Here is a 27,774-nt window from a genome sequence, read left to right on the forward strand (position 1 = left end):
ACATGCAGAGCTGGCTAAACACTGAAGCTACAGTGTCCACCACATGCAGAGCTGGCTAAACACTGAAGCTACAGTGTCCACCACATGCAGAGCTGGCTAAACACTGAAGCTACAGGGTCCACCACATGCAGAGCTGGCTAAACACTGAAGCTACAGTGTCCACTACATGGTGACCTGTGTGAGCACCGATTCCAACACTGAACTACATTGTTTTTGAATTGAAAACAGGCACTGCCAGTGCAGAAAAATACAAAGTCCCTTTGTAATTTGTAACCCTGTCTCTTCCATTAAAAGTTTGGTGTGTTTTAAAAGTGTTTGAATTGCGTTTTATTTAATCAGAGTGTTTTCGTCTAGCCATGGTAAGGCTGGAGTAAAAGCACAAAGGTGTGAAGTTAAAAATGACAAACAGCCTTGGCGAGCTGCTAAAAGACCAACTTATCCACACAAGTATCTGCAGCACACACGAGTAGGAAATGTCTTGTCATGATGAGCTTCAGATAATATGAAGAACATGCAGCAGGATATTGTCGTCCTATTCTGTTTCTGTTTTCTTGTAACCTTCATTTCCTGTGCTGTGAGACGTTGACACTGTGTGATGTTTTCTTGCAGCATTTTGCACATGTTGGGGGGGGAGGGGGGAAGACAACAAACTGATTCCCAGAAAACAGATGTGTTCCAGCATCGGCTCAAAATAACACGAGAAAATTAGGTCCATCACCCTGATGGAATTTAGAGCCTTCGTACAAAAGCATTAATGAAAGCTGATGCAATGAAAAAAGTAGTCTCAAAGCTTCCTGCCCATCTCTGAGAGATTTTGCAAGATTTTCAGTTTTAAAATTTGGGACTCGGGATGTTCCGGGAAATCTGTAAAAACAAAAACCCCACTGTGTCAAGCTAACAGAGTCAAACACCAATCAACAAAATACCCACGTTTTTATTGTTCGTCATGTTTACATTTTGTTATTCACACTTTGTTAAATTTGGAAAGTTAAAAAAAAAAGTGTACATTTCTTCATGTAATGTGTTGGTACCCTATTTTTTTATATATAAAAATATCACAATGGTGATAAACGCAGATCAGAAGGGCTACTTGAATTTTTGCCTATATGGCCACAACGTGATGCAACCTGGGACCAGGCTTCAGAAAAAAAAAAGAATTAATTAATTAAAAGATTTAAAAAATAAATAAATATATATATATATATATATATATATATATATATGCATGCAGCAGTATATATATATATACTGTATAAAACATCGATGGAAGTTCTGATAAGTCTCAGACAAAGGGCTATTGTGTGTGTGCGCGCGCACATTGTAAATAATATATGAACATGTAAATGTTACTGCACAGTTCAGGGGTTACACGCAGAGCCTTCATGTCCCCCTTAAATGTGCAGATACTTGTGTAAACATGCAAGTGATTAACTTGTTTGTCAGACTTCAATGGGCGGTGGGAGGAAAAGGAAAACTTTGGCAGCACAGCATGTTGCCTTCACTGTTTCTGCTTCACATTAACACAAAGCCGAACACTAACGGGGGTTTGAAGCTGGATGTTTAAGTCGCTTTTTCTCGAAGCTTTTAGAGGACTTGATGACGTGTTCTTAGAAATATTTATGAGGGAAATGACCCTGTTCCCTCCCTCACTGGCCACACTGTATGACCCAGACATGACTGTGTTGTAGCTCCACTGCTGCAGGCTGGACTCATGTTTCTACCATCACTGCATTGGTTGACATGAAATGGTACGTCCCCCTTTCTGAATTGCAACATTGCACAAAAAAAAAAAAAAAAAAAAAAAAAATCAAAAATGGACCCGATAACTTTAACAGTGGGGTAGGAAGAGAGAGAAAAAAGCGTCTGGCAGCGGTCGATATTAAAAACATGCAGAGGGAGAGAAGCTCGGGGCCTTCCAGAGTCAGGAAAAAGACTTCGGAGAGCTGCAGGACAGGAGATGGGTATGGCATTTCTGTGTTCCCTCTGCCCATTGATTTGTATATGAAAACATAGCGCTTTTATTCTCCCCCCTTCTGGGCTCTGCTTCTGAGTGATCAGCTGATGAAGAGACTAGCAGCTCGCCGCTATGCTGGCTTGCTAATTCTCTCCCCCACAGCTGGCAGCCGATCCTGATCACCAGCCTGCAGATTGCACTCAGGTAAATATCCTCCTCCATGTCCTTTTTTTTTTTTTTTTCTTTTTTTTTTTTTTTCCAGCCTTCCAGATTCGGGATTCAGCCAGGCTACATCGCATGGGAAGAGAGGAAGAGATGGATAAAATGTGTGTGCGCTGGGGGGGGAAGAGAGTGTCTGTGAGTTTATCTGTGTGTGTGTGTGTGTGTGTGAGAGTGTGAGAGGGAGAGAGGGGGGGGGGGGGGGGGGGGGGGGAGAGGAAGAGGGAGTGTGTAGGTGTGTGTTGTAACAGATGAGAGGGAATCTTTGCCAGATTAGTCAGGGAAGAGGCAGGCTTGTTCAGGAGAAAAGGCACAGGCATGGAGCATCACATGCACACGCTGACAGCCTCCCTCTCTCTCTCTCACACACATGCACAGCCGACAGTCGGACAAGCTCACAGCTGCGTTTGACATCTTTGAGGATTACCCTCTATCCCTCCAGTATTCCTCTGGAACCATTGCAGCCCCTTAGAGAGAGAGAGAGTAGCGCGGCTTTCAAAGCTCACATTTTGAGCCGAGCGACGAAGAGCAGGATTCCTATTGTTGCCTCCTCTCACTCAATAACCTGCTACGTCTTTTTGTTTGCAGCTACAGCCATGCCTTGTGTGTGTGTGTGTGTGTGTCACAGTCACCTTCATTCCTATTGCATTATTATTTATTATTGTTTTTTTCAGTTATGTTGCTGCATGATGATATTCCCCTTCCCTTCACCAAATGTGTGCAAAATAAAACGTTTTTCCGCATGCATTCATCTCTGTCCTTGAGAAGCACTTTTTTTTTTTTTTTTTTTTTTCAGTACAAGCGCATGCTCATTTTATTAGATGATTTGAATGCTGCTGTGTGTACTGTATGAGCCTGTGTGATTGATGCATCAATATTCTGCTCGGATTGGACAGCATGCCTTTTCTGTTTCCTCCCTCCCTCCCTCCCTCCCTCCCTCCTCTCTCCAGACGGCGATGCTGCTGCTGCTGCTCCTGCTGCATGCATACTCATGTTTCTGGCCTCTAATTGCCTTTGTGAAGAAGGCAGCGGTTGCAGCAGACAGTTAAAAAAATGAAGCAATGAAATGATCGAAAATAACCAGCGTGCAGCAATGCACGAATGTCGAGCATCAGATGCGTCACATTATGTTCGCGTCTCGTTTTTTTTTTTTCCCGTTGTTGTTGTTGTTGTTGTGAGGAACCGGTGAAATACGGGTTAATATTTAATGCATTAATCGCATTATGAGGCACGGCTTCTCCTCTTGTATTCAGACATCAATGTGGCAGTTAGAAACAGGATGCTGATCCTTCGTTTATCATCCAACTTCAAAGCCTGCAGATAAAATAATCTGTCCTATTTCCAGAGGCAGCGGGGTCGCTCCTGCTCATGCACATTTGAATGATATTATGAGACGTCTTTTATTTGAATACAAAACCATACTTTCTACATTCTGAATGCTCCAAATATTCAACCACAGCTGCTAATGAAGGGCTTGATTTGAGCGTTTTAGACGTAAAGCGGGAAAATGAATGTGTAAAATTCAGCACGAAGCCTCCAAACTGACAAAAAAGAAAGTTAAACTAAGAGTTCAGATGGAGGAGAGAAAGACGTGTTTTAATGTGAAATCTGGAACAGTTTGTCTTCAGCTCTTATGCTGCTTGAGATTGTGGGTTATTACCTGAACAACAAAAGGAGAGTAGGCACTCTTTATGTTCACACAAACCACTACTCCACCTCTCTTTTCCCTCACTTCTCAGTTCCTCACACGTTCTCTCCGTCCCTACCTGCAGCCCGAGTCTCGAGAGAACGGTTCCCTGGAGGAGATGGAAGAGGACATCGGTCTGAAAAAGCGTAAAAGCGATCAGCCCGGGGAGAAAGAGCACGCAGGAGACGGGTGAGAAGGTGAAAAGGAAGCGAGGACGCCCACCGGCTGAGAAGCTGCCTCCGAATCCACCCGAGCTCACCAGAACACTGAGCACGCTGGTCGACATGGTCATCAACTACAAGGACGGGTAAGCTGTGATCCTACGATTCAAAAACAGGAAGTGCAAATGTTAGGTTTCCTCTCACTGTTCCTCCTCTGCTCTGATTGTCTGCTTCACTCAGCGCTGCAGGAGCCGCATTTGTCATCAGAGCTGTCAATCAAAAAAAAAGCCAAACTGTGCCGGTGTTTAAAGTGTATTTTCACAGTTCTGGACTGGTGAATGTCAGACTGGTGTTCTGATGGATCCGTTTGTCGATAACGTGAGTGAATAACCTGACTGTGTTTCCAGCGTGGGCCGACAGATCAGTAAGGGCTTCGTGCAGCTTCCCTCGAAGAAGGAGGTACCCGAGTACTACGAGCTGATCCGAAAACCGGTGGACTTCAGGAGGATCAGGGTAACGTGTCGCTGAACACTCACACACTGACGTCAATATGGACGATTTAGAGAATCTCAACTCTTAAAGTGAGCATGCAACTTTTGTCTCATATTTTTTATTGGCGACTGGTTGGGATTCTGACAAAGGCGTCAGGAGGGGGCGTGACTTTAGAGGGAGCAAAGAGGGGGCGTGGCTTTCGAGGGAGTAAAGAGGGGTGTGGCTTTAGAGGGAGCACTGAGGGGGGAGGGGGCGGGGCTTTAGAGGGAGCACTGAGGGGAGAGGGGGCGTGGCTTTAGAGGGAGCAAAGAGGGGGAGGGGGCGTTGCTTTAGTGGGAGCAAAGAGGGGGCGTGGCTTTAGAGGGAGCAAAGAGGGGGCGTGGCTTTAGGGGTAGCACTGAGGGGGGAGGGGCGTGGCTTTAGACAGAGCTCTGTGGGAATGCGACTTTCAAAATCTTGCTAGTTTTCCAAAATAATTTTTTGTTAAAAGCAGCTTTCCTCAGAGCGTAGAACTCTCAGAAGACTTTCTCAGCGATTGTGATCTTTTTTTTATGTTTACTTGCTGCGCTCACACGTTGAGGTTTTTCACACTGACCTTCTGCTTCACAGGAGCGTGTTCGCAATCACAAGTACAGAAGTGTGGCCGACCTGGAGAAGGATGTTTTCCTCCTTTGTCACAACGCGCAGACCTACAACCTGGAGGGATCTCAGGTGAGCACTTCTGTCATTTCACACCAACAAAATCGTTTTTTTCAGTCTTCAGTCTATTTAATATTTATCCGCTGTATTTGGACTCAGAACTTGTCCGTGTGGTCTCTGTTTACCTCCACAGATCTATGAGGACTCAATCGTCATTAAGTCTGTGTTCGAGAGCGCCCGGCAGAGAATCGTCACAGACGAGGGACAGAAAGGAACCGTCAGCGGCGGTCACAGCAATAACGGTGGCGGAGCTGAAGACCAATTTGTTTCGTCATCAGGTGAGTTTTAACGTCGGAACGTTTTAATGTGTTTATTTTGTAAACCCTTCTTAACTAAAGTTATTCCTTTTTTTCCCCCCTCTATGAACCAGTGAAACCATTACCACCAGTCCAGCAGCAGGAGAAGGAAGATCGGGATGAGAGTAGCAGAAACGACACGGAGAAGATTCTCCAGCGTCATTTAGACGGCAGCGACGATCTGGAGGATAAAACCACTAAAGATGAAGGTTGAACTGAGCGGCCTGTCCCGTGTTTTTTTTTGTTTTTGTACTCCGGTTCATATCTGTTTTATTCCTCTTCCATTCCAAACCGCGCCGTCATTTTCTAAGATAAAGAAGAGTCATCGAAGAAAAAGAAAATACAGAAAACCCCTCAAAGAAAGGTCCAAATGGATCCGTTTTTATAGATGACTCACGCCACTCTGACATGTCTTGCTGCACATAGTGGGTTTTTTACCTGCCTTAGTCCCCGTGGTCGCTTCTGCAAATATTCTGTCAAAATCCCTGTTTTCACTGACTGTTTTTAATCCATACATCCGATTGTATGAAATGCCTTCATTCGTCTTGGAGCATGTATATTTCTCTTGGAGCTGATGATAACGTTGATAAGTAAGGGGATGGAGATTTGAAGCACACGAGAAAGGCTTTTTTTTTTTTTTTTTTTTTCCTTTTTTTTAAAGACTCTAACAGGAAACAAAGACTAAAAAAAAAAGTTTGATTGAGGAGATGATACGTCTTTGATAAAAGTGGAAGTACGCAGTCACAGAAACATTTCAGTACCAACAGCAGTACTTTTGTCTGTTTTTGATACTTGATGGAGTACAGTGAGTTCGGGTCTGATTAAGGGTACTCCAGTTGAACATTTTTATCCCTTGTGCTACAGTATATTCACATATTGTACAGTTTGTGTGAAAAGTAAGTAAAAAAAAAGAAAGTCTTTTCATTTACTCTCCTGGTTGTTTTGGGAGGTTGGAAGACATCGTTGTTGAGACAATCCCTTAAAACATGTATCACTTAAACACCTGGGAAATAAATTTTACCCAAAGGTTGCACTGCTTTGTTTTTGTTTTTGTTATGGAAATATTAGCTGGTGTATTTAAAGGTCACATGAAGGTTATTTAAAATACACTTGCCAATGTTTTCTAAGACTCATGTGTCTCTTGTCCGTCTACAAATCCTGCAATGATGAGAAAAGTCCCTCCTCCTCATGTGTGCTCAAACAGGCCGTTTGGAGATTTTCCCTTCATGACATCACAAAGGGCAGTAGCCCCTCCCCCAGGTGGGTGACCCTCCCACAGCTAGGTGTTTGTTCTGCCCTCTGAGTCTGCCTTCTCACCGTAAACAATAGGACATGGAGCGAGAAAGCAGCGAGTACACCCGAGCCCTTCCAGAGAGGGGGCGTGGTCAGACACAGCTCATTTACATATTTAAAGCTACAGACACAGAAACAGCCTGTTCTGAGCAGGGCTGAAATAGAGGGGTTTATAGACATGATCACATACAGGATCAGAGTGGATTTACAACAACACACTTCACACACGTTTTGGGGATCTCTGAGACTTATTTACACTGAAGAGGAGGAGGATATGTGACCTTTAAAAGTCAGAAAATAGCAATTTCACAAGACTAGAGAAAGTGTCATCTGAGGGAATACAGTAAACAGATATCTGTGGTACTGATGAGGCAGGAGATGCCATCAGTGGCTCTGTATTATTCAGTTTTATGTGTGAATGCTGTATGTTTTATGTATTTCTGTCAAAATGCCAATAGATGGTGCAAGAGGACTGTCTAGAGTTTTCTGTTTCTAGTTGCCACATCTGTCAGCTGAAGAACTCCGAGTCCTGGGGCCGTATTCACAAAGCTTTCAAAGTATGAAGAGTTACTCCCAGTGACAAAAATCTAAAACAAGTTAAGACCGGATCCTTGTAAAGACAAATGTCACTTTTCATAAAAATGTTTTAGCCTTTAAGAGAGCTCCTCAGGTGACAGACTGTTGAGGAGAAATGAGGACTATAAAGAGGATGAAGAGTTCCTCGAAGCTGAGGAGACAAACGAGAAAAGTTCTCATTCAACCCTGAATGAAGAATTTCAAAGATTTCTATCACATAAGCCACAGCAGCAGGCCGATCCAGAAGAACCTACGGAGACACGAGAGCGCTCAGGTGCTCCCGGGTAAATAATGTGGTTAGTAACTTACTTTACATTGTACCTGAAGATTTAAAGATAATGACCTATGAGGTGAATGCAGACAGAGACAGGAGCTCAAGGTGCCGTCAGTGTCAGCCTACAGCAGCTGGTCCATATACCTGCGCCAGTCCAAACTATAAGATGTATAAGTTTGAAGTCTGTTCTGAACAGTACGCAGTGTGTTCGCCTCCGGCCCGAATGTTCTACCTCGAGCAGCCCTGCACTCAGGAGTAATACAGCACTATTAGCTCTTTCAGTTAAGACGGCGCCTGGCCATTAAGAGCTTTGTAAGTGAGAGGAAGGATTTCTGTTCTGACCTCCACATTGTCTATTGACTGCTGATAATGGACACATCTTTGAGCATTACTGATTACACGGGAGGAAATACTTTAAAAAAAAACGTTGCCAAAACGCCAATATACCAATAAACAGAGTCGTTGTCTTCCTCCTGAAATTATATGCTGTTAACTGAACTTTAATGCACAAATCCCAAATCAATCTCCAGAAAAGCCCCGTGAGAATTTACCCAACATGCATCACCATGCCACATTTATTAAGAATCAACCAATCACGTTTGACGCCCCATATTCCCCCCTGGTAGAATAAGATAATGAAGCTAAATAACTCAATTACCGGTACTGAGATGTGCTCCTTAACATTTAATAAAGTGTATCTGAGGTAAGGGGGGGTGGAAAAAAAGCTCAAAAAAGCTCTGCACAGGTGATGAAAGATTAACACTGGGTTTAGTGTTAGGGAGCTAAAAGGTGTGGGCTTTTACCATAAATAGCACTTGGAAACAAAAAGGCACGCACGTCTTCTTGATGGAAATCTCCCATAAAAAAATGACACATAAAGCTAATGGAAAAGCACAGACGGAGTTACTGCTAGAGGTAAACACACTAATGGCTTTTGAAGATTAGTGGGCGCGGGAGGCGACTTCAATCTGTTCAGAAGACAATCCATTTCGTCTTTACCCAAAGGACAAAGATTTAATAGATAATTAGTTTGGTCTGTATTTATCAGAGTCTTCAATAACCAACTGTAAAATCACTTATTCACATTTCAACTCTGTCCTCCTTCAATGACAGTCCTGGTACGACAGCACCAACAACTAATTAATTTTTCATTAAATGCTTTGCTCCTTAGAGTTGGCTTATATCGAATTTATAATCATTAACATAACAATTTTTTTCCCAACCCCAAACACACACATTTGTACAACAATAAACAAGGTGTGGTTCATATTTTTCTTGGCCAAGTGAGTCCTATTGGAGTGACAGAATAATGAGCTGAAGGAAAATCCAAGTACAAGAAGAAATAACTGTTTTGAGGTGAACCCAGTTCAGTTTAAATAAGCTAAGCTAACCGCGCTACATCGACGGACAACAGGCATAACGAATGTCGCATACTGCTGTTAGCTCGCTGGAGCGTTTTTGGGCGTTTTCACACCTGACCTGTTCGGTTCGGTTGAAACAAACTCAAGTCTGTATTCCTTGTTCGTGTCGTGTCGTTGTGCTGGTGTTAAGCTGGGAACTAAACACTTGTATGGTATGCATCAGTGCAAGGGAACGCACGGCTGTCTCCATGGTTACCTATGCACTGAGAGCGGCTGCCTGTCAGTACAGGAACCATATATCATTCATATAATGATATAAATTATTTTTCATTGTGAAGAGAATTCCAAAGAATTTCTCATATGGCCACTTACTGGCCCATAATGGTCACGTCCATACAGCCATCACATTAACAGTCTTTTGTATTTGGGGGTCAGGGGTGTCGTGGTCGACAATGGGCTTCTGGGATGTTGTGAAATTAGTTTTTTTTTTTTTTTTTTGAATGAATTCAAGTTGTACATGCTAAAGCCGTATGTATAGCAAATTGAAATCCAAAAGGTATAATGCCTCGGGTGTGGAGTCATGTTGCAGAACACTGTCATTGTTCTCTGTAAGATGTGAAGCACAAATGACGAGTCAAATGAATTAATTCATATCTGGGCGTTCACATCTCATCTATTTTAAGTCACACACTGAATTATTTCTACAGTGTGATTGTGTTAATGTAATGAAATCCAGCCTCTTCTGGATCCATTTTCACCGGGGGGTTTTTCTTTCTCGATTAAATTCTTCAAAGATTGTCAAACTCCCCTGAGCCAATTTATTTTTATTTTTGAGAAAATAACTGAAATCGATCAATAAACTAAATAGCCAGTAAAAAAAAAAAAAAGAAATCATGGGAAAATTGATTTGACATACAAGGTAATCCATCACTACGCAGACAGTTCAGAGCTTCTATGGGAAAGTATGAAAAGATAAAACATGGACTGTAAATATTAACGAAGGAAACAGGAGGGACGTCACTCATCTGTTACTGAAGGGGTTTTTTGGAAGCCCGTCGATGGTGGTCTCTATGCTGGATGTTGTCTCAACTTTCAGTCAACCTGACGAGGAGCTGGAGCCAGTTCTCTTGGAGCTAGCCTTAAGTGGGCACTTTTTTTTTTTTTGCACTTTCCTATTGGCTTTATTTGTAAACACAGGAGGTTTCCATCTGTTTATCCACTCTCTATACTGGATCAAGCTGATCCCAGCTGCAAACCCTGGGTACACCCTGGATTGGTCGGCAGTCAATCACAATGCCGACTTTCAGAGAAAAACTAGCATGTTTTTAAACGGTGGGAGGAAGTCACACACGCAGAGGGATATCATGTAAACTCCACACAGAAAGGCTCTGTCTAATGTTGGATTCAAACCAGGAACATTCGGTGGGATATGGCAGCACCAACAGCTGCACCAACATGCAGCCCACCCCTGAGTTACACGTGAGGATAATAATTACAAATTCTTGGAAGAGTCGGTCTTGGTACTGTTCAATTTTATTTGAAAAGCATCAAAAACTTTGACAGCACATTTGACTAAATACAGTTGTACAAGAACACATTTTATCTATAAGAAAAACATGAAAGGAGCAATGTGTAAACTGACACCTAGCGTTCACAAGGGGTACTGCAGCCCATATTGAAGAACAATATAGACAATGCAGGGACCTTAAAACCTTTTTACGTTCTAACCTCTCTCCATGTTTCAAAAGCATCTCCAACATTGATCCTAGTTTGAGCAGCTTTCTGCTGCTGGAGCTTATTAGAAACATGCAGAGGCTTTTTAGCTCGGGTACAATCACTTCTATCTGAAGCAGTTCCACTGCCCGCTTCCATCGCTGCAACACCTGTTCACCTGATAACTGCTCTCATATCTGGCAAACCCAGGGGCGTCCAAAACGGCCTTCAAAGCCCCGCCTACCTTCTCTGGTCCAATCAAATCCAGAGCATTCAGGAGCAGAATCTAAAGTTAGAAGGAGGACATACTGGCTGCTGCGTTGTTGTCAGAGAAGCTTCAACACAGCAGGTTTCCTTCATGATCATAGAGGAAGGTCACTTCATCATTTTATTCAGTAAACACATTACACAATGAACCTTTAACGAGGTCAAATATACATCAGGTCAAACATACATTAGTCTACACATATGAAACAGGTTGTGCTAATGAAGAGCATTCAATCATACATCTTTTGACCACTTTCATATTCTCTAACATCCTGCTACTAGGAGAGATAGCAAAGCGTCAAAGTGTAAAAGCAGCACCAAAATAATCAAGAGTACAGAGCTCTGTATGAACTCACTGAGGTATTCTTCTTTGCTTTAGTCCCTGAGGCTGCTTCCTCAAGTGTTGCTGAGGTAAGCTTCCATTACCATCGTACCATGTGGGCCAATATTAACCCCTGACAAAGGAGTGACATGAAAGCCAATGAGATATTTTCTCTAACGCACGGCGAGGACAGAATGCATGCACAGGCACTGGCATAGCATAAGGTAAGTCAAAACCAGTATCATGACTCACACACTCATGACTGTCCCATAACATTCATGATGCGTTCATATGATACTCTTAAAGCAGCAGGTGTCCAGTGACAACAGGCCCCATTTTGAAGTTTCTGTCACTATAAAATGGCGCCACTTCACGCTGAAACAAACTGGCAAAAGTGCATTTCACTGTTCATGAAACATTTGAAAAAAGACTCGTGTTTTAAAGTTCCCATATTATGCCCTTTTTGGGGTTCTTGTATTTAATTAATGTGCTTAATAATGTACATTCAGCATCGCTAATGTCCTGCCACTCCACACAGGTTCTCTCATCTGTCTGTGTTTCTAACTCTCACAATCCCTATAAAAAGGAGAATAAAAAAAGGTCCCCATGTGTGCCAAGTCCGATCTGATTGGTTAGCCAATCCACTCTCTGATAATTGGTCAGTCGTTTGTTCTAGATATGTCCCGCCCCTTTTACCATATTGGGAACGCTACAGTCAGTCTGATGGGAACTTGTGCTTGCAACAGCGAGCCAATGGGCTCGGATCAGTGACATCGTGGGTTTGTTTTGTCACGAGCGTTACATGCGGCTATTGCTACTGCTAACAGGAGGAGGTAGGAGAAGCTGCATGTACATAGATGTGCCTAAACATGCACAAGACACCTGGAAAACACACGAAAGAGCAAATAAAACCAGGAAATCAGGAATTGTTTGCACAACACTTAGTAGTTTTTGTCTTTTTCACCACACCTTGATGAGCTGTTTTACCCGTACGAGGTTAGAAAATAGGGTGATATAAGTCTGTTGTCACGTTGGTTCATTCACAAGTTCGCCCTGTTGAGGAGAAACTTCACCCTGCACACTTAGATCGAGAAAATTCTGTTTCATCTGCAGATATTATTCAAGCTACCAAGACTTGAACGGTGTGAAAATGAATAAAGTTACATTTATCAAATCTATCAAATTCAAGACCTCGTAAGAGAAACCAACCAAAACAGGAAGCTGACCTTTGAAAACATTGCTCCACAGCGCTACTAGTGGTGAAAAACTGCACAGGCAGCCTTGAAGATTTTGGCACAATCACATTACAATCTTAGTTAGCATAATACTGAACACAATAACAAATGCATTGGCGTTTGAATATAATATAATATAATATAATAACAAAGATACCCGGCTTGCATGAAATCGAAGCATTCTTCTGCAATCTGCTTCAACATCTGCAATGAAACATCACATGTTGACTAAACAATACGTTTTCAGAGGTAACTGCATTGAAGACAATGTCCGATAGATTTTCAGAGATACTGACTAACACACCGCCATTATGTAAATCCAAGCGTCAACCCTCGACCTTCCTGCAGTTCCAGTGTCCAGGTGGACAGAGAGGCTCTCCAGACGAGCCTGTGGAGCTCTCACACTGCATCAGCCTCGGGGCATTAGAGCAAACACACTGACAGGGTTTCATCACAGAGCCTTACACATCACCCATGAAAGCTGTGCTATAGTCTTATAATGAATAAAAGCCTGATCAGTATGCTGTACGTGAATCTCAGAGGAATATCATCACCTTCAGAACAACGTTGCATCAAGATCTTTTACATTCTGATCTACAGTAGACTGGATTGACATAAGGATATATGACGTGATGTTAAAGCAAGACTTTCAGCCCTTTAAACCAACCTGTGTGTTTTTCTTTACCACGAATCTCTGTAATCAGCAATCACTAAAACATGTTTCATCGTGATCATTCCCTCTGTTGCGTGGGTGCCCTTGACTCTGCCCGTGCTCTTGAGCTTGAATTATTTACGTATGAACATGAAATAACTGCTCTCACATGAGTTCTTGCTGAAATTGCATTCAAGCTTCTTCTTTTTTTTTCTGCATCAACATTGATATTTGACAGACGATTTTCAAATGTTTGCTTTGTGACCTGCCAAGATGTGCTCTCCTCTCACTTTCATGTTTACACTGCTTCAGTTTGCACTCCCACTACATTTTGGAGTTCCCTTCAGAAGTGCACTTTATTTTGTCTCTCTCAGGCTTTCTAAATCTGGGACACCTGTTCCAGATCCTCCATAATCAAGTCCTGTTCTTTGATATCACTTCTGCCACGCAAGCTGCTTCCCTCCTGTCCTGCACAATTCCCATTTATCGCTAGCGCTGATCCGTTTCTTGAGCCTGATCTATTGAAGGCGGGAGGTTGGAACGGGAGCACCGCGTTCCCTCGGATCCGTTGGGAGTAGGTCCTCTGGCGCTCGATGCCGACGGAGCAGAGCTGGAACTTGAAGGCGGCCTGAAAACCTCTACGGAAGTTCTCATTGAAGAACCCGTAGATGATCGGGTTGACGCTGCTGTTGAAGAAGGCCAGCCAGTGGGCAAAAGGATACACGTAGATGTTAATGACGCGATACTGGTGCTCTGTCAAGCTGGCGTAGTCGCTCAGCATCATCAGCGTCCACAGAGGAAGCCAGGACAAGATGAACAGCGACGCCACGACCAGCAACATCATGATCACACGAGTCTTCTTCTTTGAAATTGTCAGACGACCCTCCATGATTGGTTTGTTGCTGCTCACGCCCTTTTCAGACCCACTTCCACTCGCCGTAGGAATCGATGTCTTGGAAAGGGTGAAGCCGATGCGAGCGTACATAATGACAATGAGGCTCAGAGGAGCGAGGTAGATGTTGGCGAAGAGGACTGTGGTGTAGATTTTCCGCATCTCCTGATTGGGCCAATTTTCTCTGCACCAGTAGAAGGGCTGGGTGTCATTGTTACGCCCGAGGATGATCCTCACCCTGTGCTCCTTCGTGACCTGCAGCATCACCCCGGAGGGACACATGATGGACACGGCCAGGACCCAGATGACCACGATGATTAGCTTTGAAGTGGGGATGGTGAGCTTCTGCTTGAAAGGGTAGACAATGCAGCGAAACCTGACAAACACGGGGGGGATTAAAAGGGAGTGCATCAAGCAAAGTAAGTCTCCAAAGGAGAAACACACGACCAAGCACATCATAACGTGCTGTACTCTTTTCCCCTCACCTGTCAACAGCGATTGCAACCAGAGTGAACACAGACGCCGACACCGATATCCCTTGAACCATCCCGCTTAGCTTGCACAGTACGCTGCCAAATGGCCATCCTGCAGGAAATAAGAAGAAAGCATTCAAGGCGTGTTCTGCTAGATTCATTTCTGTTGGTTTAACACAACGTAAAAACATCTCGTCGTCCCAAAAATCTGTAAACCAAATGCCGTACCGTATCTGGATTAGCTTTACGGTAGCTTTAGGCTACGTTAGGCTAACTGTCTTGCCACTGTCTTTGTAAATGTTTGGAGCTTTGGGAAAAGTACAGCTTTAACTGTTAGCGGTGTCAGTTAAAGCTGCAGTACAACACCAAGCAAGAATGGGACACCAGTCAGCTTTTAAAAGACGAGACATTGGTCGACTAAGTTTCTTAATGTTTACAGTTTACCGTTCCTTCTCGGAGAGTTCAAATGAAACCCCAACAAAAGCTTAGACATGCTGACCTGTTATGATGTTGTCCACCAGCGTGGTCGGCATGCAGAAGATGCCGACCAGCAGGTCACTGATGGCGAGGTTGAGGATGAACAGGTTGGTGACTGTGCGCATGTTCTTGCTCCGCAGCACGATGAAACAGACCACCCCGTTTCCCACCATGCACACCACGAAGATGAGCAGGTAGGAGACGGTGAAGACGACGGCCACAGAGGCCTTGTGGAGGTAGAAATCGACATAGGTGATGTTCTGGTGGAACGAAGGATTGGGCGGATTCAAACCCTCCCAGGTAGAGTTTAAACTCTGGCTCATCGTTGTTTCTGGAAAGAGAGACGAGCAGAGACACGTGGATCACCTCTCATGTGTTTCCTCTGCCTTGTTTCTAATAACATCCGCATCCAAAAACAACCAAATTATAAAGTAGAGCACCATTACAAATCCTCAAAATGGGAGTGCAATCCTGAAGACCACAAGATGGAATCAATTGGTAATTACATTACACAATATAACCCATCAAAAAATCCATACCCCAATTCTCGTCTTTGGAGTGGCTCGGTTGATTAAGTCAAGTGTATGCTCTCACACACTCTCTGATACAGAACATGGCGTCCCGAATGGAAAATCTATTCTGAAAGAAAGTGGGGTCGGAGGCTTTAAGGGCGCGTAAATTGGGTTTTTATTGACTGGTGCCGATTTTTCTTTTTTAACTTGTGTAACTGGGGTGTTTTTTTAGGATCTTCATGGATTTCGACAGCGGCTCTCAGATGTTCTACTTCTTGACTAAACCAAATTATTTCCCAATAAGACGCGAGTCTAATCCAACTTGTGTTGTTGAATTTATTTTATTTTATTTTTTTACATTGTTTTGGGGTCAATACGAGCTGTAAACAGTTGCTGCTTGTCAAGAAACAAGGCAGGAAACTGCTCGAGGTCAGGAGGAAGTCACGTCTCCTTCAGTGGTAACTAAACTTTAAAATGTGAATATTTTACTCATCACAACAGCCAACGATGAAGTTTTTACAGACTGATACAGATGATGGATTTTCTTTGTTCCTTTTTCAGAGAACCTGAGTTATTTAATTTCTGTCAGCACCTAAAGACAAGTTCAACCAGAATCTTAAGAAAGAAAGTGGATCTGGAACAAATTTCCAGCCCTGCCTTTAAATTTCCGATTCTTCTTAGAACCAACTTTGTTCCTCGTCTGGCTTTTTCCATGTACAGTGTTGAATATAAAGCTTTTACTATGAATTCAATTCAACGCCTTCAAATCAATTATTGCAGCTCAGCGCCTGCTGTGCAACTGAAGGAAATCAAAGCTCTGCCTTTTTGTGTAAAGAAAAAAAAAAGAAGCTCTTCAGAGGTATAAAAGTAGGCCAGGTTTTCATATTGATGTATATTTAATAAATACCATGTGATGTCTCAATAACTATATATTATTTAATATAAATGTATTCTGTCTGATCTCATCGTTAGATTAGGCATAAAAACATGATTTAATGTTTATGTTTCTCTCGTCATGATTGGGATAATCTATAAACTAAGAGGTAGGATTATATACTTTTTTTTCTTCTTAATACTTTTCGAATAATACTTATTTTAATTAGCCTTTTTTTATTGTTTTCTTATTCTTTTTTTTAATGTTGTTTCAAAATAAACTCATTTATTTATTTATGGGCTGCTGTGATAGTTTGACACAGATTCCTTTCACGACCTCTCCGTTTCTCCGTCTTCAAATACAGAAAGAGAGAGAAAGAGAATATTTGATTATAGCTGCAGTTTCAGTCTCTCTGTCATTGCTCACATGGCTGCAATCAAACAGCAAGCGGCCTGGAAAACCCCCCCAAAAGTCTCTGAGAGGTTTGGAAGAAATAATGCACAGATTTATTTATTTATTTTCTCTGAAACTTGTTGGTCTAACAAAATGATGGCGAAGATGTCGGAGCTCAGCTTCCAAAACGACGTACAAAACATGTGAAAGCAAAATGAATTCGTCTGGATCCTTGAACCAAGACGTTACATTAGACAGAGGGGGGAAAAAAACAAACAAAACAAACACTTAAAATGACATTCATGTCATAAAAATGCTTTTTAAAAAAACTTGTTCTTGGTTAGTTTTAAGCTGAGCGTAAGAATCAAATAATGTGCAAATCCACAAACCTTGACAGTTTTACAAACACAAATAGACATTAAAGTTCAGTAAGGAGAGTTGTGCTGTACACTGAAGAAAACCAACCTTACGTTTCTTCACTCAGCTCTTACCTTCCAGCTGACACAAGCTGAGTTTTAGATCCCTTTCTTCTTTGATTACAGACGCTGTAAATCCATTTCACACAATTGGCGCTCTCGGCTCTCTGTGCGTCTTCTCAGTCCGCCTATCAGACACACACTGCTGTGAAGTGCTCATAGATGATGGAGGGAAGATGAGCTTCACTCCAGAGGGAGATCTGTGCTGGGCGGTGTCGAGAGCTATATACATAAGGGGTGATGTGTGAATTGCATATAGAGCTGTCACTTTATTACGCACTGTGTCTTCGTCACAGATGTAGGTACAGGTCGGGCTTCCCATAAGACTCAAACACTTGTTTTTTTTTTCTTGGAGGGGAAAAAGAGAATGGGTGTTTATACATCACCCATCCTGGATCTAAACTCCATTTATCAAGAGTAAGGTCTCTCCTGTGGAGGAAGTGTGCAAGCCCATGTCTGCATTGATCTGGATACCTCCAACAGGGCAGTATTCTGATGGACTCGTAGCGCATGCAGGCTGCAGCAAAATCCCCCAAATCAAACAATCTGCACCATCTGCACAGAAATCCCTCATGCTCATTTACGGGAGGCTAAAAAGGCTTTTTAATCAAGCTGAAATGGATAAAGGGGGAAGAAGTTTGATCCATCATTTCACCACTTTCAGATCGGTCTGTAAATAAAAGGGGGAGGAAGAGGAGGAGAGGGTGGACTCTTACGAGTTCTTTGGGGTTCCACATGAAGTAGAATCTGGACTGGTCTCATAACGCCCGACGCCCTCTTCAGGGAAAGGACAGAGCAGGCTGTTCTTCCTGAGGAGACTTCATTCATGCTCAAATAAAGCAGGAAGACACCTGGCCTGATTTCTTTCTGGCTGCTTCTACAGGATCGGAGACATGGATGGGGTGCACAAACTGAGACCCCGGGGGTTCCTTTTCTGGCCGGAGAGTGGAACTTCATGCATTTGGGATTCCTCACTGTCCACCGGATGACCACCAGGTCATCCACTTCCCCACGACCCCCCCGAAGATCTGGAAGCAGTGTCCCGTGGGTTTGCAGGACTGGCACTCCAACGATTTAAATCACTCTACAAGAACCTGTATTACAAACATTCCTGCTCATTTACTTTATTAATTTGTCAAGCGTAAGTCCAACTCATCCTCTGATTGGCTCCCCATGAGACCTCATTGTAACATCTTATTTCACGCTGCTCCATTTGGACTTCACATGCATTCAACTTGGCAAAGCTTTTATTTGCTTTCGCACCTTGTAACGACAGAAACATTAAAGCCGTGTTGCTGCCTTCAGATCACACTCGGACACATCTCCTGGACGTCATTTGTAACAGAAATATTAAATGAACGGGAACATAAAGTGCAGAGTAAGAGCTTCTGTTTGCTTCCACGTCTGTTCAAGAGAGAAGGAACTTTTAGTGGAGCTGCCTACAGCTCAGAAACACACTGATGGCTGCTCCTGACACATCGAGCACAGTGTGGACCATGTTGGATGAAGCTGCACGTCATTGGAACTCATCCAGAGTGTGTCCAAAGCCAGCGGGTGAGCTGTCAGCTCGAGTGTTAATGCAGCAGGAGGGGAGGGGGTGGGGGGGTGGTGGGGGGGGTGAGGGGGGGGCTACTGAACAGACAGTCTATTTTTACCATGCACACAAGTTGATTATCTTTACACACGTATAGGCTTGTAATTACTTACTTTAAACCTGTTTTTGATGTCACATCCTCCTCTGTGGATGCATCCTGGACGCCTCCCTTTTTTTGAGGTTTTCCGGGCACAACTGAGAGGAGACGCCGGGGCAGACCCAGAGTTTGCTGGGGGGGGGGGAGGGGGGGGGGGATTACACGTCTGGGAAGGCCTCAGGATCCCTGACGAGGAGAATGTTGTTTAGTAGATGCGTTTCATCCTCTGTAAAAGTATATTGGTTTTTTTTACTTTAGCTTTGCACTTTCCAGCCACTGTAGTTAAGAAGTTAAGAAAAATAAAAAAAAGATGCACTGACCTTTTACATTGAGCAGGATTTTATTTTATTTTTTTTTCTTTTCAAGTACTGCATCTTCTTGCAGTGCTGTTGTCCCGGTCTTGCATCACAGGTCGATATTTTTTCCTTCAGATGTTTCTGATGCTGTAACATCAGACGCATTAATAACAGCTTTGAACAGAACTCACCTTTCATGCTATTGATTTTTTTTTAAAGCTAAGGTTTCATTGTTACATGTGGAGCATTACATGTTTTTTTTAAAACAGTCTCTTTACTGCCCTCTTGTGGTGAATTATCGTACAACACCTGACGCGCAGCAGAAACATCAGAGAGGATGTGCAGGTGATGTTTTTGATTTATTTAGGTTGTAAAATTTGAAGCTCTCCTGTTTGTTGCAGCACACAACAGAATGTTAAGTTATAAATTCACTGACTTTGACTGAGTAAGAATAATCAGCTGCGGATATTCAGCCCGTTTCAGTCTTTTAATCCTGACAGCCACACCATCACTCACATGCAGCCACTCGGGTAAACACCTGTAATAAGCAATAAAATCCACCTGAGCAAATGTCAGGAAAGAAATGATCCCTCCATCATCTCACAAATTAATTATGATTTTTCCCAGCGCCTTTGGCAAAGACAAAAACACAGTGACTCATGCTAATGAGCCAATTACTGTGATCACAGCCTGCTCAGCCCTCGGATCAGCTCTGCCTTCATCTTCTGCTCTGATGGGCGCCTGTGATGATCGGGCTTAAAATCAGACCAGAATCACATCCTTAATAACGCACGTGGTCCTCCATGTGTTTGCGTTTCATTTCTGATGTTGTAACCCGCGTTGGCTCAAGAACAAGTTTAACAAACTACTTTTACTGAGGCACTAAAGGGACATGCATGGATTGTTTTATTTTCTTATTTTTTCCCAATAACAGGTAACTTCCTGTTCTTCTTCAAACAGTGACCCAAACATGAACGCTGCATCGTAAATCGCTGCTTGGTCTTCGTTTCTGAAGGATTTAACGGATGTCTAATAATCCACAGAGAGTTCCTTTTTCTTCAATAAAACAAACAGACCTTTACATAAAACTCACAATAAAGCAATCGTGAGTCAAAAATCTGTGATTCACAAAACAAGCAGCTACAAGTGAGAGTCAGACAGAATCAAAAAGGGCCAAAGATCTTCAGCTCGGTGACCTGTGACCCTCTGTAGGCCGGCCCTCTTCGGGGCAATGTGGAAAGCAATCAATCAAAATAAATTAAAATGATCACAAAATAAATAATAAATTCAAAAGTCTCCTTGAGATACTGCGTTTCTTGAGAGATGAAAACGTTGAACCAAAGCAGCGGCCCCACAATAAGCATCATTTCCAATGACAGTGGTAGACCTCCCTAAGGGGCCCCCCCGTCTGAAAGCCTCAGTGCTCAGGAAGTGATCTGGCCCCCGCCCAGCTACCGGACCAATACCCACGCATGGGGAAAAAAAAGACAGAGGCTTGAATTTAAGAATCATTTGGACTGTTTTATTGTCCTTAATGTCAAACACTAGTCCATAAAAAACACACACAGACACCTGCGTCCTTCGGAGTCACCTACGCTTACAGAGCTAATAATATATATTTGTATAAAATTGATTTCAAGAGTTAGAAACATCAGAAATATCACACTTATCGTGGAATCAAAAGTCAAGACGTGCAGATCACAGGAAGTGGAAGACGATGTGATTTTGGAGTTTTTGGTTCTTTGACAGTCTTGTGCTTCACATTTTGAGACGGAGAGTTCATGATCATTAAAGCCCTTTTTGTTAGCGCTAAAGAAAAGCAGAAACGGCAGTGATTGTGCATGGTTTTTTTTTCTTCTTCCATCGAGGATTATATAAATATATACACATGTACATTTTAAATGATTGAGATGCGTTACATTCAGATATGCATAAATATGATAACATCGACTGAATCAGGTGAACAATTCAAAACAGCAACGAAAGCAACTCACTGATCAGGAGAATTTAAGACATCACTAATCAAACTGTCACTAAATGGATAGTAGATAAAGTTAACCGTCCCGAGAGAAGAATTCATGTTTTAAAAAGAGAACCTGCTGCACCAACACTTTGAACCCTGAACAGTAAAAAAGCTCCTCCAGGACAGGAAGTGACACCAACGCATCATAGCCTCACAGTGATTGTTTGTTGATTTGCATAATAAAAACGCACGCACACACATTACATACTTTCTTCAGAAAAAAAAAAAAACAATCTCAGGAATCATCACATTAAGCGTTTTAAATATGATCACATTGTCAAGGTGAATTCAACTCAAAAGACTTTTGAGGGTCTATACGGTCAAGCGTGTGAGGATATCAAACACCCAACTTCATTACATGAAGAAAAAAAAAACACAAAAAGCTGTTTTATCACCAGTATTCTCCAGCATGCTGCGAGTGGACTTTAAAATGTGACTTTAGTGAATTTAAACTTCAGAACATTTCACCGACGAGTTATTATTATTAGAATCTTTGACTTGTACGTCTTCTCATCTCGAGAGCACGACGCTCTTTTTTCACGTTTTAATATCTCAAGATGTCAGGAAAATGACTGAAAGGACCTCGTTTGTTTGATTGATTGATGAGGGAGGGAGAAAAAAAAAACTGGGCTGTCACTCAAAGATAACAAGACATGCAAGATGAGACGTGGAGAAAACAAGCGAAATTACATTTTCATCACCGGGAATCAAAAAAATAAAATGTATGCTTTCACGTCCTCTTAGGGCTTCCTTATAAAACACTTGCAAATCGCACATAATACATATTGATTTACAAAAATATAATATCTTAAGTGTCACAATGGAAAATTAAAAAAAAAAGGACTTGAGTGAAGACTCAGATTTTACACCGTGCCAGCAGAGAGAGAGAAATGAATCAGTGTTTGATCACAATGAGAGATGTTTTGAAGGTGTAATATCTGGCACCTACAGAGAGACAGAGGAGGTAGAGCTACTTACAGGTAGAAGAGGGAGAAAAAAATAAAAATCACACTTCAGACTCAGATTGTTCCGCAAAGATATTAAATATAATAAATATGAAAGAGGAAAAAAAGGGAAGCACGGGGAAATGTTTTCCAGTCTTTTCGAGGCGAACACACAGATGGGATCGTCTTTGTGACGCGCGTGCAGGTCGATAAAGGTTTAAATGAAGATTTCATTTCATGTCAGCTTGTGACGGTTCACAGACGACCTTGTGTTCACTCTTATCATACATGTAGTTTTAACGCTTAAAAACCGTGTGGGGGAGAAAACTGCTGTGCTGGTGAAATCAAAGACGGGTCTGTCCCTGCTGGCGGTGTTTGGAGGTCGTCTGCGAGGAAGAAAGGAAGGGGACTGCTGATGTGTGCAGAGTGAAACTAAAACTTTCCGGGCATCCTTCTTGATTTGACATCTTTGGCTCGATACACATTTTATGACTGTGTACGCGATCATTTTCTATAATTAGTGTTGCATTAAAAAAAAAAAAAACTGCATTATGTGTGACCTTGAGTAACCCCTTCTGCTTCTGTGAGAACAAAACAAAAAAAATGAGTCAGACGACGTGTCTGTCCTTTCAGCCCTGATTACAAACCAGTACCACCAGAGTGTTGACAAAAATGTTTCCAGCCATTTTGATTAAAATCCTCACACGAGGAGCATTAAAAACACGCTATAGTACAAAAAAAAGAAAAAAAAGAAAAAGAGGACGGTTATAGATTGCTATGCTGCGCTGGTTCTGCTGCGTCTTTGGATAATTTATTCACAGATCCGTTTCAGAGCCCTTCCTCCGGACAAAACCGTTCTCCTCAGAGTCCCTTTCTATTCGAATCTGAGGGGAACCTTTTGTGAAGCCACTTCTTTCAAGACTGCAAGACAAAAAAAACAAAAAAACAAAAAAAAGGAGCCAAAAAAATAAATAAAGTGTCTGAAGGACTGAAAAAGCGTGCTGCATGAATTGCTGTTTACAGAGAAAAATCTGTGAAATGAATGCCAGCTGGTACTCACTCACTCGGCCACAGTGGCAGATTCAAAGTAGTGTTCAGCACGGCGAATGCGTGTCAAGGAAAGTCTTGGATTGATCTCCTGCAGGAAAAAAAAAAAAAAGCTTTTAGGAAACATATTTAATCTTTTAGAAACGTCAACTCAAAACGGCCAAGAAGCTGCTTCTAAAGCCAGAATGTGAAGAACTTATTCAAAGATGGCTGCAGAGAGCAGAGGGGGGAAGGATAATCAGAACAGTATTGATCATTGAAGGTGTTCAGTTTTTTTAAGTGCATGCAAGAAAACTAGTCAGGCAGGAGAGACGTTTGAGCAGGAAGCCTTTAACAAGCCGAGTTTGAGCAGCAGACCCTCACGAGTACTCACTATCCAAAGATTTATCCCCCAACATGGGCTCCTTCTCCATCATATCCATAGAGATTTTTATACTGGGGACATTGTCATGGTAGGGGTAGTCAGACTGTGGGAGGAGGGAGGGAGAACATTAACTCTTCTACATCTACAGGAGGCTGTAGACACATGACAACAACCACTCGACTTCGTCCAGGTGAGAGGATACTTACAAAGTCAATCTCACTGTCGATGCTTCCCTTCTTCTTGCTCTTCTTCTTCTTCTCGTCCTCCTTCTTCTTCTTGTCTTTCTCCGGGATGACGTCGTCCAGGTAGCTCAGGTCGTGCTGGGAGAACACGTAGTCCATCGCCTTGCGCACGGCAACAAGAGCGAGGATCTGAAGACGGAGGACATGTTTGTTTTTGTTTTAAATCAGCTGATAAAGACGGTTAGTCGTGCGTGTGGTTTGTGATCACCAGCGGGGTTTTCTCACCATGACAGGAAAAATGATGGCGGCCACGGTAGACTTGAGGACCCACAGCAGGGCCAGACACAGACCCTGGATGAAGGTGAAGAGGTGGATGCGTCTCTGGGGGACGTGTCGCAGGTAGATCAGGTCTGGCTGGTGCTTGGCCGGCATCAGGAGCAGCTGCAGGCGGTCCATGAACTGAAACACGACAGAAATCTCGAGCTCATCATCCGCTTCTTTTTTTGTCAGCTAGCTTTGACAACACCAGCTTCACTTTTGATGAATCTCAGCCGGCACAGAATCACTGCTTTTCAAGCCACCGGCAGATTTGACGAGCTTTCATCCAATGAAGACAACAAACAGGTTCGGAGTCGGAGGGAGTGCTAACAGGAAGCTAATTATTACCAATAGGATGGTAAATCCTGGCTAATGGTTCATCACAGAGTCTTGTTATCTCCTCAGTTATTTCAAAGCACCGTCGATGGGCTTCCTTAATTATTCATTAATACAGTTCAAGAGTTTAGTTTTGTTGTTGAGTAGGAATTTAAAAAAAAAAAAAAAAAACTATTTAAAGTAACTGCTCAACGCTGAACTCACTCACCTGGACACCATTGAGCGACGCCACGCCCATGTAGAGGAACACGCCGTAGAGCACCGGCATGGGAATGAACTGAAGGACACAATGAAAACGCTCATTACTGCGGTGCGTGTGTGTGTGTGTGTGTGTGTGTGTGTGTGTGTGTGTGTGTGTGTGTGTGTGTGTGGCTGTGGTAATGTGTGTTTATGCTGAATTACTTTTAAAACGTGAACAATTTGAGATATTCCAGGAAGAGGGAACTCCCTTCATCCACGTAATGACTACGTTTATTTTTAGCGCCATCGCTCCGTTTAAAAATACTCCCCCAAGCAGCTTATCCAAGAATGTTCTTTGAGTCGGCACATCGGAGTCGACGGTCACTTGGCTGACATTTGTGCAGGTTTGGTAACTTATTGCTGGAGAACTTTAAAGTAGAGGTCGAAAAAAAAAAAGAAAAAAAAAAAACTGTCGCTAAACACCGGCGAGCTGGTGCAGAAAATGTGCATCAAAATTAAATATTTTAGATAGAAAGATTAATATGCATTTTTAAAAAAAGCAGAATCATGACATCACTTATTTTACATATTTCTTACTTTCATATATTTACAGAGAATCAGAAAACTAGACTACTTAAGGAGGACGATACCTTCGGCGCAGTACTCAAAAATGTCCACTAGGGGGAGCACACGCTCCAACAATCTCCTCTCAGTGACTTCACATTTTTTTCTGTTTGGCAGCTTAATGTGGGAATGGAAACTGGAGAAGCCACTCAGCTGCAATCGGAGCTTAAGCCCCCGATGGACATGCTTATTTCACATCGCATTACTTCAACGATGGGGGTTTCTAATCGGATGAATAAAAGGCTTGAATTGATTGAAAATTTAACAGGTGTGGACACGACTTTGTCCTGAGGTGGACAGTAATCCAGATTTTTTTTTTTTTTTTTTTTTTTTTAATAGGAGGATTAAGAAGTTGGGAGGTGTACCTTGAGGATGGGGGCCATGAAGACGGAGAGTCCCGTGAGGAGGAAGACGAAGATACCGGTGACTCTTTGCTCCCTGGATTAGAGACAACACAAATAAACATCATGAAACTGGAACAGTTCAGTTCTGTCCTTGCTTAGTTAATGAGAATGTATGAAGTTCACAGCTTCATTTTAAAGAGGACAGATGCATGATGTCCATAACTGTGTGCATTAACATATCACAGCTCTGCAGGATTTCTTTTCTGAGATAGTTTTCTCTTTTTTCTGAGTTGCATTTTTCTCTTCTTCTGCAGGATGGTTTTCTTCCTCTTCTTCCTTTGTTGCAAAATTTGCAAACTCTCAGGTGCTCTGCATTGATCATGATCTGTCGCTTGCATACGTTATCAGTAAAACATGATTTTAAGTATTGTGTTGACTTTTGCATGATTTTCTGCAAAACTTCCCAGACTGCATTTTGGTCACCTGCTCGGAGATCCTGGCATTGCGACGATTCTCTTAGAAGGACATCAGAGTGTTTGTGACGATCACATAAAAGGAGCTATGTATTTCGTAACCTTCCTATTGTGTGCTCTAAGACCCTGAGCTCAAGATAAACTAACCCCTCTGACAATAGGGAGGGTTAAACGGGATCAACACCCGGCCGGCCAAGCAGCCGGGGTAACTCACCTCACACCCAGGAATTTGGGCTGCTCTCCAGGGGCCGACGTCTCGGTCTCCATTTTCAGGGAGTCGATGTGGGCGATGGAGATGACGGTGGCGGCCACGTACCACGGCAGGCCCATGAACGAGCAGATTATCATCAGGATGGCCACCAACAGCAGGTCCAAGTGATAGCCCGCCCCTTTCTGAGAGCACAGGACTTTTTTTTTTAGTTGCATCATTTTAAAAACATTGCAAAAAAACCAAACAAACGGTAGATCTGTAAAGTTCAAAGTTCACGTCCAAACCTTGAGTTTGTGCTCTTTCCGGTTGACGATGACTGCGGTGATCTGCTGGTCCATGAATATGAGAATGGTTACCAGCAGAGCGGGGAGGGCTGCAGCCAGGTACACCCACCAAGGGTTCCCTCCGAAGGGCTTCACAAACCAGCCTCTGTGTGGACTGGTTGGCTGGAAGAAAAGAGGAAGGAACAATACAGCTCAAAGCAGTTTCATTGAGTCCAGATCTCAGAGACACATTTCCAATAAAACACTGAGAAGAGTCCGACTCTGTGGTCAAACAAAGCGGCGTCTGTAAGTCCTGCGTGTTCTCACATCGCCTATAATCAAGATGTTATTCGACGCAGGTAACCCGCTTCCTCTGCCCCCATCATTCCCTTCCTCCCTCGGTCAAGGCTGCAGGGGCAGCTTTAAAAAAACCCTGACTGTGCTTGTGTTTCAGGTAACGTGCACCACGAACAGGGCGGAGCATAAAGAAAGCATTATGCCTGGAGTTTTAAAAAAACTGCAGCTTTTCAGAGGCGACGTGGATCATGATCAGCGTAATCAGAGGAGGACTGAGCAGCTGGCCGTTTCCACTGCACTGATTTCAAACATGCGTTCCTCCCTGAGAGTCGCTTACCTTGAATTCGGTTGGCACTATGAGCTTTGGAGTGTTCACGCCGACGAAGGCGTCCACGCCGCAGAAGAGGAGGATGGTCAAGATGATCGCAAAGTCGCTGATGAGCTTCCTCACCTGCAAAGGGAGACGCATTTGAACCAGATTTAAAGCGGTTTGTTTTTCTGCGGTGGGAAGGACTCGATTTGAACCGGCAGAACGTCTCTCACCTTGGTGGGGAAGAAGCGGCTCGTCTTGAACTGCTTCAGAGCCATGGAGCAGGTGTAAGTCCCAAAGAACAGGATGAAAGACATCAGGGTGATGTCAGGCACGTAGCCACAGGCGTCTCCCACCAGCTCACCTCCATAATGCAGACACTGCTTCTTGGTCAGGGTCGCCCAGGTGGCGTTCGCTGGCTGGAGACACAAACAAAAAGCTTCTTTAAAAAGGAGTCGTACATAACTCCGCCCCCTCGTCTGTAGAGTGGATGCTCACGCAGCTCTGCATGTGGTGGAGACTGTAGCTTCAGTGTTTAGCCAGCTCTGCATGTGGTGGACACTGTAGCTTCAG

The 27,774-nt window shown here is 43.1% G+C and overlaps 3 protein-coding genes across 4 annotated transcripts in view; 1 reads left to right on the forward strand and 2 right to left on the reverse strand.

Moving 5' to 3' along the window:
* Positions 1–1,660: 1,660 nt before the first annotated feature.
* On the forward strand, positions 1,661–6,168 carry LOC306837561 (putative global transcription activator SNF2L2). The gene is made up of 6 exons (XM_079365276.1): positions 1,661–2,158; positions 3,946–4,167; positions 4,429–4,534; positions 5,123–5,224; positions 5,346–5,490; positions 5,583–6,168. The coding sequence occupies exons 2-6, from the start codon at positions 4,145–4,147 to the stop codon at positions 5,720–5,722; spliced, it is 516 nt and encodes a 171-aa protein (XP_079221402.1). The 5' UTR covers positions 1,661–2,158; positions 3,946–4,144; the 3' UTR covers positions 5,723–6,168.
* A 7,374-nt stretch (positions 6,169–13,542) lies between these two features.
* On the reverse strand, positions 13,543–15,366 carry LOC306836593 (neuropeptide FF receptor 2-like; the record flags this gene model as incomplete). The annotated part of the gene is made up of 3 exons (XM_079363767.1): positions 13,543–14,469; positions 14,579–14,678; positions 15,066–15,366. The coding sequence occupies 3 exons, from the start codon at positions 15,364–15,366 to the stop codon at positions 13,581–13,583; spliced, it is 1,290 nt and encodes a 429-aa protein (XP_079219893.1). The 3' UTR covers positions 13,543–13,580.
* Positions 15,367–20,785: 5,419 nt separating this feature from the next.
* The window catches only part of LOC306837382 (electrogenic sodium bicarbonate cotransporter 1-like), a 30,856-nt gene continuing 23,867 nt past the window's right edge, over positions 20,786–27,774 (reverse strand). The window contains exons 16-26 of one of the 2 annotated variants that reach the window (XM_079365035.1): positions 27,435–27,620; positions 27,229–27,342; positions 26,616–26,777; positions 26,335–26,513; positions 25,669–25,741; positions 24,708–24,776; positions 24,131–24,304; positions 23,870–24,034; positions 23,673–23,766; positions 23,317–23,390; positions 20,786–23,173 (exon numbers count right to left, since the gene is read on the reverse strand). In XM_079365035.1, the coding sequence (XP_079221161.1) occupies positions 23,347–23,390; positions 23,673–23,766; positions 23,870–24,034; positions 24,131–24,304; positions 24,708–24,776; positions 25,669–25,741; positions 26,335–26,513; positions 26,616–26,777; positions 27,229–27,342; positions 27,435–27,620 (1,260 nt within the window). In that variant the 3' untranslated portion in view covers positions 20,786–23,173; positions 23,317–23,346. Of the gene's footprint in view, positions 23,174–23,312; positions 23,391–23,672; positions 23,767–23,869; positions 24,035–24,130; positions 24,305–24,707; positions 24,777–25,668; positions 25,742–26,334; positions 26,514–26,615; positions 26,778–27,228; positions 27,343–27,434; positions 27,621–27,774 lie in introns of both variants that reach the window. The other variant, XM_079365034.1, reaches the window with a different exon arrangement.

Source organism: Symphodus melops, assembly GCF_947650265.1.
Source record: "Symphodus melops genome assembly, chromosome: 16".
NCBI lineage: Eukaryota > Metazoa > Chordata > Actinopteri > Labriformes > Labridae > Symphodus > Symphodus melops.